At 34.2% G+C, this 10567-nt stretch overlaps 1 protein-coding gene across 1 annotated transcript; it reads left to right on the top strand.

Moving 5' to 3' along the window:
• The first annotated feature begins 1274 nt into the window (after positions 1 to 1274).
• On the top strand, positions 1275 to 8189 carry LOC144442908 (peptidyl-prolyl cis-trans isomerase B-like). The gene is made up of 6 exons (XM_078132283.1): positions 1275 to 1289; positions 1536 to 1811; positions 4261 to 4354; positions 6470 to 6654; positions 7703 to 7833; positions 8153 to 8189. Exons 1-6 carry the CDS (start codon positions 1275 to 1277, stop codon positions 8187 to 8189), a joined length of 738 nt encoding a protein of 245 aa, XP_077988409.1.
• The last annotated feature ends 2378 nt before the right edge of the window (positions 8190 to 10567 follow it).

Below are 10567 nucleotides of genomic sequence, written 5' to 3'. Positions count from 1 at the left end.
TATGGTATAATTAAACTCATAAGTTACGCTCTGTTGTGATATATGCACACAATACGACACTCGGAGTGCTCTACTTTCGATACTAAATGTCTCTAACGAAATGCAAGGTTTAGTACGTTGCAAGATTACCAAGCCGGAAAAAAACGGGTCAGAATCAACCCTTGTGGACGTATATACGTTTACAAGACACTACACATTTGCTGTAAGCACAAACAACGTACACTTGATTGGACATGGTGAACAAAACTTTCGACATAGAAAATATGTCTATATCGAAATACAAGGCTTTGTAGATCTTTGCACGTTGCAAGAATTCCTCGCCGGAAAAATGGAAGAATAAAATTAACTGCTATTAAAATGGAAATGAAATTTACTGTTGGTTCTCCTCGTGTATAATGGGCATTACTTTCGAACAATGAACAGACAAATAAATTGCCACGTGCCTTGTTTTTACAATCATCAAAAAACTCATTATCCACGTGTACGCTACTATTATTCAAAGATAGGTAGAAATATTTGTTTTGCTGCTATCAATGGCAATGTATTTACAAATTTACAACGTTCGTTTGAAGTACTAATGATTGTAGGTCGGGTAACAGCTGGGTGACCGGTGACTGGATCTACGTGGATGTTAGTCAGGAAACTGTTAAAAAGCCAGTATTCCTGACGTGGAAATCATTTTTCCCGAGACTTTTGTCAGGAATTAGTTCTTTTTTTTAAGGCCAGCACGCTGTGTATGTACATACTTTAAGGTGAGTGGCAGTGACCCCCGTATACTTCCAGTAAAGTGTAATTATTCAGTTTACTAATTTAAAAACCATCTTATGCTAGGTTTGTCGCTTTTCTGCTTTCAAGAAAACGTGTTCAAAGTAAACCGCAATTATACCACTATTATACCGAAATCGTATTTTGATCAAAATATTCAACATGAACGACACCTAAAGCGCGCGAACATTTTTTCACGGGGTGAATATGAACATACATGATGACGACATCCTCGAAGTGTGGACCATTTTGACGTGGAGTTTTAGTAAAATATCTGTTTTAAATTTTTTTTAAAGTGTTTGTAATCGTAATGGTTTTGTTTTAGATTGAATTGTTAGCAAATTGTCTAAAGCGTAAGTCCTATAACAACTGTTCCACAGGAAGAGAGGGTTATTTAATAACCTTCTTCCCATTAGTTTTTAGATCGCACAGGGAGAGTATACACACTTGAACTGAAGCCTTTTTCTACAGAATATACAAAATATCATGAAATAATTACTCACCTGATGATGCCTACTGAATGGGTATGTGTGTGGGTGGGCTTGATTGAAATTACTGTCAATCTCTTTTAATAGCCTCAGGACTTATAGAGTTATAATATAGTTGAATTTTCTGAAATAACATAGTTGAATATTAATCCCACAACATAAAAACAATTTTCTTTAAAATTTCATAAATATTGTCCAAATATCCAAATATGGACATATTATGCATGAACATGTATAAGTTTTTCAGCGTTTAAATTGTATCATTGTTTGTTCGTTTGTCAGGTTGCGATGAATTTACGATTGGTGTGTATCTTGGCCATTGCTGTCTGCAACTTAGTCTACGTGAATGCCGCCAAAACCTCTGACAAGAACAAATCAAAAGTTCGTAAAAATGACCGCGATAAGAGCAAAGATCTCCTTGTAACGAAGAAGGCTTGGTTAGACATAGAAGTTGATGACGATTATCTAGGAAGAATTACTATAGGCCTGTTTTGCGAAACTGTGCCGATAACATGTCAAAATTTCGCGGCTCTTGCCCGTGGAAACTGGAGGAATGACGTAAGTGCCTGTCTCGTTCTTCTCTACTATATTGTTGCCGTTCAAATATTTCACTTTATTAGAGTTTACACTTTAAACGGAAACACAGGCGAGGCTGGTTTTATCTTTAAAATGCATTTCTGTCGCCGAGAGGCCAAGAAAAGCCATTTTTCACGAATTATAATGATGTTGAGCACACTGTGACTTTTGACAAATCTTTGACCTTGGTTGTAGAAAAACGAGGTATCCTTGCAAGGTAGTCGCATGCAACGTACACATAATCTATAGTTAGTATAATTCGCTGTAATTAGATTAATTCGTTTAATTGTAATTCGGTAAACCATACGTTGTTCTCAAACAACACAAAACTTGTTTGTGATGTCTTAATAGGCTGTACTACGAATACCAGATAACATTATGTATTCAATTTAATGAGGGGTCACGACTTCCTGGTTTCGAGCAATGGCGTTCGTAGCACAAACAAGTAAAAATAGACACAAATCGATAGCAAACGTCCACATAATTCAGATGTAAAATCAAATAAACCTAGATATAAACAGACAGACGGACACACAGACAGACAGACAGACAGACAGACAGACAGACAGACAGACAGACAGACAGACAATTAGACAGGCAGACAGCCAAATAGACACACAAACAAACAGACAGACACACACAGACAGACACAGACAGACACACACACACAGACAGACAGACAGACAGACACACACACGCCACCATCACCACCACCACTGCCATCACCATCACCATCATCACCACCACCATTTCAACCATACTATAGTCTTTCCTTACGGAACGTATTGATACATTTTATCTTAGCACAGTGAACATAAGTCAACATATCAATCGCAAAAGTTCTAGATGATCAAAATTTAATACTCATAATTGTTAAATGCAGGTTTTAATATACGGTATAAGATTAATATGAATAAATTATTATGGTTTACAATAATCAAAATGTCAAAAAGAAAAAAACAACGCATTCATTAGATACATTACAAATACAATGAGTAACACTGAAGTAAAGCTCTTTCTCTATGTGCTACACTCCTTTATGGTATTCATATCAAGTGCTAAAGTATACAGTTTCAATTGGTTTATTTACAAGCCTAGCATGTGGCCTTTGTAATGTGGTCAATTAGCAAATGAAACAGTGTACGTTTACACTTGATATGGATGCTGTTATAAACAATTGTGGTACACACAGAAAATGCTTTACTTTGGTGTTATGGTTTGTACAACTCGACTGCACATACATGTGAACATATTACATGTACTTGCCAAAGGCAGAGTCGATGATAGAAAACTGCCCATGGCCATATACTTTTCGAATGTGTTAATATATCTCATCCAACTCAAACGAATTATCAAAGCAATAAAATCAGACTCGTCGATTTGTAAGTAAATTACAAGCAAATAACAACAGGTAGTTCAAAGCTTCATACATTATATACGACTATTTTAACAACATGTTATTAATTCATACAGTTAATTAGATGTTGGCTATGACCATATCATGAACGGCTTCAACAAAGTGACAGACGACATCAAAAAAGGATAGTGATATGGAAATCAGTCAGTCAGTCAGTCAGTCAGTCAGTCAGTCAGTCAGTCAGTCAGTCAAACAAACAAACAAACAAACAAACAAACAAACAAACAAACAAACAAACAAACAAACAAACAAACAAACAAACAAACAAACAATCAAGAAGAAGAAAGATTCAGCTGTAGTTGTGGTAAGTTTATTTCCAACCGGAGCTATCAGCAGAGGTGACATTTTTGACCTCGTTCCGAACATATATTATTTAGTGTCATGCATACACTCCATTATTTTTCAATTTGACGACAGAAATATCTACATTCAGGGTTACAAGACTTGACCTCAGAAAAAAAAAACCGATTCAGTTAAAACTAAGATAGTTTTTTATCAGATGAGAACTAAAATGTTTTAGTCCCCTCCCCATCTATCCCCTCACTAAAGTAATTAATTCATTATCCAACATTACACAATTTACCTCACCTCTAAGACAATTCACAATTGACCAATTACAAAAAAATATGAACACGTGCGCCAAAATGTACAGTCAATAAAAATATCTGCATTTGCTACAGAAGTAATTTCAATCAAATGAACTTTAAATGTTGCGAAAGACAAAATAGGACGATGTCATATATTAGTGTGTACACATCTAAAATATATTACACTACCAGGAGTAAAAAATATTCTTACAACTTGTAAATGTTTTTCAAAACAAAATGCAGTTGTTCGATAGGACAGCATAGATGTATATACTCAAGACGAAATATAGGTTCGTTTGAACAACGTGTCCTGCAATTATCGGATTAAGTCCGCGGCTCTTGGATCAATTCTGACATTTTTCCTCGTTTTTTTGAAAAGCGACAATGGCAGGAGAAGGAATCATATTCACTATTCTTATACTTACAGGAAAACTTTGGCTACAAAAACTCCTTAATTCATCGCGTGGTTCAAGATTTCGTGATTCAAGGTGGAGATATCACTGTTGGAGATGGAACAGGGGGTAGGTACACAGTTGTTATAGTTTGGATCCGTGTATAGGCTCTGAACAGTGGTTTGGTTAAATTTTGGTTCTCCCTGTCATTGCCAGTAGGAATCTGGAATTAATATTCATTTACACTTTATACATATACACAGACAGATGAACCCACTCGCTCTCACACGCAGATATTACACACACACACACACACACACACACACACACACACACACACACACACACACACACACACACAAACACACATACATACACACACACACCTACCTACCTACCTACCTACCTACCCACACACACACACACACACACACACACACACACACACACACACACATACATACATACATACATACATACATACATACATACATACATACATACATACATACATACACGTCAGTTATGCTTTCAAAACACAGGTACTGTTTATCATTCCGTTCTTCAAAATAATTTTCGTACATAACTAATATGGTAAAATTGATAACGAAACATGCTTAAGTTACGGTGACATATCTTCAACTGATCAGCAATATGATATGATATGATATGGTATGATATGGTATGGTATGATATGGTATGGTATGGTATGGTATGGTATGGTATGGTGTGATATGATATGAAATGGTATGGTATGATATGATATGGTATGGTATGGTATGAAATGGTATGATATGGTATGGTATGATATGATATGATATGATATGATATGATATGATATGGTATGGTATGATATGATATGATATGATATGATATGATATGATATGATATGGTATGGTATGATATGATATGATATGATATGATATGATATGGTATGGTATGGTATGATATGATATGATATGCTATGATATGGTATGATATGATATGATATGATATGGTATGGTATGATATGATATGATATGATATGATATGATATGATATGATATGGTATGATATGCTATGATATGGTATGGTATGATATGATATGATATGATATGATATGATATGATATGATATGATATGATATGATATGATATGCTATGATATGGTATGGTATGATATGATATGCTATGATATGGTATGATATGATATGATATGATATGATATGATATGATATGATATGATATGATATGGTATGGTATGGTATGATATGATATGCTATGGTATGGTATGATATGATATGCTATGATATGGTATGATATGATATGATATGATATGATATGGTATGGTATGGTATGATATGATATGATATGATATGATATGATATGATATGATATGATATGCTATGGTATGGTATGGTATGATATGATATGCTATGATATGATATGGTATGGTATGGTATGGTATGGTATGGTATGGTATGGTATGGTATGGTATGCTATGGTATGGTATGGTATGATATGATATGATATGATATGATATGATATGATATGATATGATATGATATGATATGATATGATATGATATGATATGATATGCTATGATATGCTATGATATGCTATGGTATGGTATGATATGATATGCTATGGTATGGTATGATATGATATGCTATGATATGGTATGGTATGATATGATATGATATGATATGATATGATATGATATGATATGATATGATATGATATGATATGATATGATATGATATGATATGATATGCTATGATATGGTATGATATGATATGCTATGATATGGTATGATAAGATATGCTATGATATGCTATGATATGCTATGATATGATATGATATGATATGATATGATATGATATGAGATGTAATGTAATGTAATGTAATATAATGTAGTATAGAATAACATAACATAACATAACATAACATAACATAACATGATATGATATGATATGATATGATATGATATGATATGATATGATATGATATGATATGATATGATATGATATGATATGATATGATATGATATAATATAATATAATATAATATAATATAATATAATATAATATAATATAATATAATATAATATAATATAATATAATATAATAAACTATTTCCATGGTACACGTGAATTGAACCATCCATGGATTTGTGGTCATTTTAGAACGGTTATTAATACAGAAGGAAAACTAATAGTAATAACAATCTTAAAGCTTATTGTTCACATCTCATCCTTTTCTGACAGGAAAATCTATTTACGGACCAACATTTGCAGATGAAAATTTTTATTTGAGTCACAAAGGGCCCGGTTGGGTTTCTATGGCAAACTCTGGAACAGACACAAATAATTCCCAGTTCTTTATCACCATGAATAAAGCAAGGTGGTTGGATGACAAACACGTAGTCTTTGGCAAAGTTTTGGAAGGCATGGTAGGTCACTGTAATTCTATCAACATTGATCAACAAATGGAAAAAAAAACAGTAGTAGACAGACAGACAGACATACAGACAGACAGACAGACAGACAGACAGACAGACAGACAGACAGACAGACAGACAGACAGACAGACAGACAGACAGACAGTTAGACGGACAGTTAGATAGACAGACAGACAGACAGACAGTTAGATAGATAGATAGATAGATAGATAGATAGATAGATAGATAGATAGATAGATAGATAGATAGATAGATAGATAGATAGATAGATAGATAGATAGATAGATAGATAGATAGATAGATAGATAGATAGATAGATAGATAGATAGATAGATAGATAGATAGATAGATAGATAGATAGATAGATAGATAGATAGATAGTTAGTGGAAAAAGGAAGGAGAAAGATATATCTGGAGATCGAGAATTGAGTGCATATATAGATTGGAGCTTAAGGGAGGGTGGGTTGGTGGGTGGGTAGGCTGGGGTATTGATTATGTGGCCAACAAGATATTCATAGCATTCTTTACAATACAAAAATTGTGAAAATTTGACTGTATAGTCAACAGGAAAGCACGATACTATGAGATAAAAATAATTTAATAAAGTAATTAGTGATATTTTTGTCGATCCAAACAATGGTCTGAACAAGATTAAACGTGCACCTTATTTTAGAAGACATACATACGGAGTCGTCACGAACACAAATCGCAGACACTCGACAACATTTATTTGACTAATTTGATATGCTTCTCGTCCGGACTATCAAAATCTATCTATCAAAGGCTATCGTTTTGGTCGTTCGAGTTTCTTGTTTGATAAAAACAGAGTTTGTTTTACAATAATGTAACAACAAATCTTTGTTGTTCTGATTATTACATTAGTGAAAAAAGGGAATACATTGTCAAGTAGTGTATTATCACATTGAGAGTCATAATCACGAAAGTAGGGTCTATGATGAATACTATATATCAACTTGTTATTTATTTATTTATTTGTTTATTTATTTATTTATTTATATTTTTATTTATTTATTTGAAGGACGTTGTCAACAAAATAGGTGATTTGGACGTTAACGAATACGCCTATCCAAAGAAAATTGTGAGAATTTCTGATTGTGGAGTAGAGCACGTGAAGGAACCATTTATGTTGGAAGGAGATGGTGATGAAAAGTGAGTATTGAAAGAGGGTACACTTTTCTTCATACATTACATGCACCAAGGCTTTAAAACATATATCTTTTAATACACGTGTATACACATGCACACATTTAGACACAGAATACACACATAGTATACATACATACATACATACATACATACATACATACATACATACATACATACATACATTCACACACATACACGCATACATACATACATACATACATACATACATACATACATACATACATACATACATACATACATACATACACACACTTCCCCTGAGTTACATTATTCATATACATTTAAACTTTATATTTTACAGGAGCAGCAACACAGCAACAGATTCAAAGAAACAGTAGGGAGTGCTACCTTTCTAATATGTGATGACGTCATGATGTTCGTATTTTGACACCTTGAAATAAATAAGTAGAATACATTTAAAGACAGATCCATAAGATAGTCGATACTTTACAACTTGAAGATGTTACATATGTGTGTGTGCGTGTGTGTGTGTGTGTGTGTGTGTGTGTGTGTGTGTGTGTGTGTGTGTGTGTGTGTGTGTGTGTGTGTGTGTGTGTGTGTGTGTAATCCTCCATACACACACAGACAACGAGATACACCTGTATATAATTGATATATAAATACTGGGTTATATAGAGGTGAATCAATGACCGGAAGAGTTTCTTCATTTTTATTAATGAAAACAGTGCGGAAAATGATGTACATGTATTTTATAACGCATTAAGATTGCTTACTTTCATTTTGAGGAGGATAAGGGACCGGTCAGTTTCTTCGGCCTGGGGGGGGGGGCGGGGGGGGGGGCGGTGGATTGGTAGGGGAGTCACCCTGTTTTTGAAATTGGCAGTAGGGGGGGTCATGCTGTTTTGAAAATTGTGGATAGGGGGGGGGGTCATTGTGTTTTAAATTGTGATGGAAGAAAAAAATCCTTTCCACAATGGCATATAGCCTTGTCTGAAATGTGGTACATGTCAATATTTATTCTTGTCCCTGTTTCTTAAATGAATTCTTTAATATTACTTATTAGTTCAAACATAACTATACATATACATATACATGTATTACCTAGCTACCACACTAGTTACAGAACATGTCATGTAAATGCTTGGCTGTTTCACAATCAATGCTTCACTTATATTGCAGTTTGGGGCAAAAGTGAACTTGTGACTTGAAGGTTTCGTAATGGCAATTTTCATAGATAGTTTATAAATGAAGTTAATCTAAATTGTTCTACTCGTCATGTTATTGACACTACAAATCACCACATCTCATCAGATTCCAGTTTCTATTATACACTAGGTATGACCACCTAAAGTTCTCTAACATACCGGTGACTTTATTATACATATATTAATGCCCCATTACTAATGTTACATGTCTATTTTATGTGATATAGGAAACTCATTTAAAACGTACATTTAGGTTAGCTTTTCGAAGCTTGGAAATATTACCTCAAAGGTTATGAATAACCTAAACATTGCCTTAGTAGCTCAAGCAAAAAACTCCATATCTGCCAGGGGGAAAACCCCAAGGACTTCCTCACCCCCAGAGGTCACGCATGCATTCAACCAACAATCAGATGCACCAACAATCTTTTTACTGTCATAATGGTATTAAACTTTTCTTAAATATTTTCACCCTATTCTAATTTGAGATGATATTGTCTTTTCAAGATGTGAAATGTTTGCCAAGATAGTCTAAAATTGCCTTAATCTCCAAATCTCCCCTACCAATGATACTACCATTAGATGTGCTGACCTACATGTATATAATGATGCCATTTAACTTTTTAAGAACATATTTCAACCCTTAGTGTAAGTTATAAAGAATAGTTTCTGATACTTGCTGTCTTGTAAAGCATGGATTAAGTTATTGCTTGAAGGGTATAAATAGCGTAAATATTGGCTATAAGAGTAAAAATCCTTCAGGGCTTCTAGAGGGAGACCCTCTCAGACCCCCCGCATGAGGTGGACATATCCCAGTCTCAAGCTCTTCCCCTCTTACTGTCAAGATGCTATCAAAGTATATTTCAAAAGTATTTCAACCCTATGTAGTTGTTTTTTACATGTTGGTGTTGTCTTGTAAGGCTTGGAAATTATTGTCTGAAAGGGTCTGAATAGTCTCAAAATTGACTTTTCAGGGAAAAAACCTCCAGGGCTTCTAGGGGGAGACCCCCTAGGACCCCCCATGAGGTGTACACATCCCAGTCTCAAGATCTCTCCCCTACCTCTTACTGTCAAGATCCTATCAAACTATTTTTCAAAAATATTTCAACCTTATGTAGTTGCTTTTTACATGTTGGTGCTGTCTTGTAAAGCTTGGAAATTATTTTCTAAAAATGTCTAAATAGTCTCAAAATTGATGAGACCCCCTAGGACCCCCCATGACAGCTGTACATATTCCCTTCTCAAGCTTTCCCCCTACCTTTCACTGTCAAGATGCTATTAAACTCCTTTTCAAATATATTTAACCTTCAAAGTGACGTATAACTGGCTTTGTGATTGTCTTAATTTATAATTAATATAATAACAGATGTTAGGGTGACCCTATATTTTTTTATGTTTCTCATTACTTTTTCATGGCAAATATCGGTCGGTCGGTCGGTCGATTTAAAAAAAAAAAAATAATCATCTTCATTATTCTCTGCCTCTCCTTTCCTCCTATCTTTTGTTATTGGATTCCTGGTAACAAGCCCTTTCCCAGTTTCTCTACCTATACA

This window comes from Glandiceps talaboti, chromosome 12, assembly GCF_964340395.1.
Source record: "Glandiceps talaboti chromosome 12, keGlaTala1.1, whole genome shotgun sequence".
Classification (NCBI taxonomy): Eukaryota; Metazoa; Hemichordata; class Enteropneusta; family Spengelidae; genus Glandiceps; species Glandiceps talaboti.
Note: the sequence above shows the minus strand (reverse complement) of the source record. Positions and strands in the feature narration are given on the sequence as shown.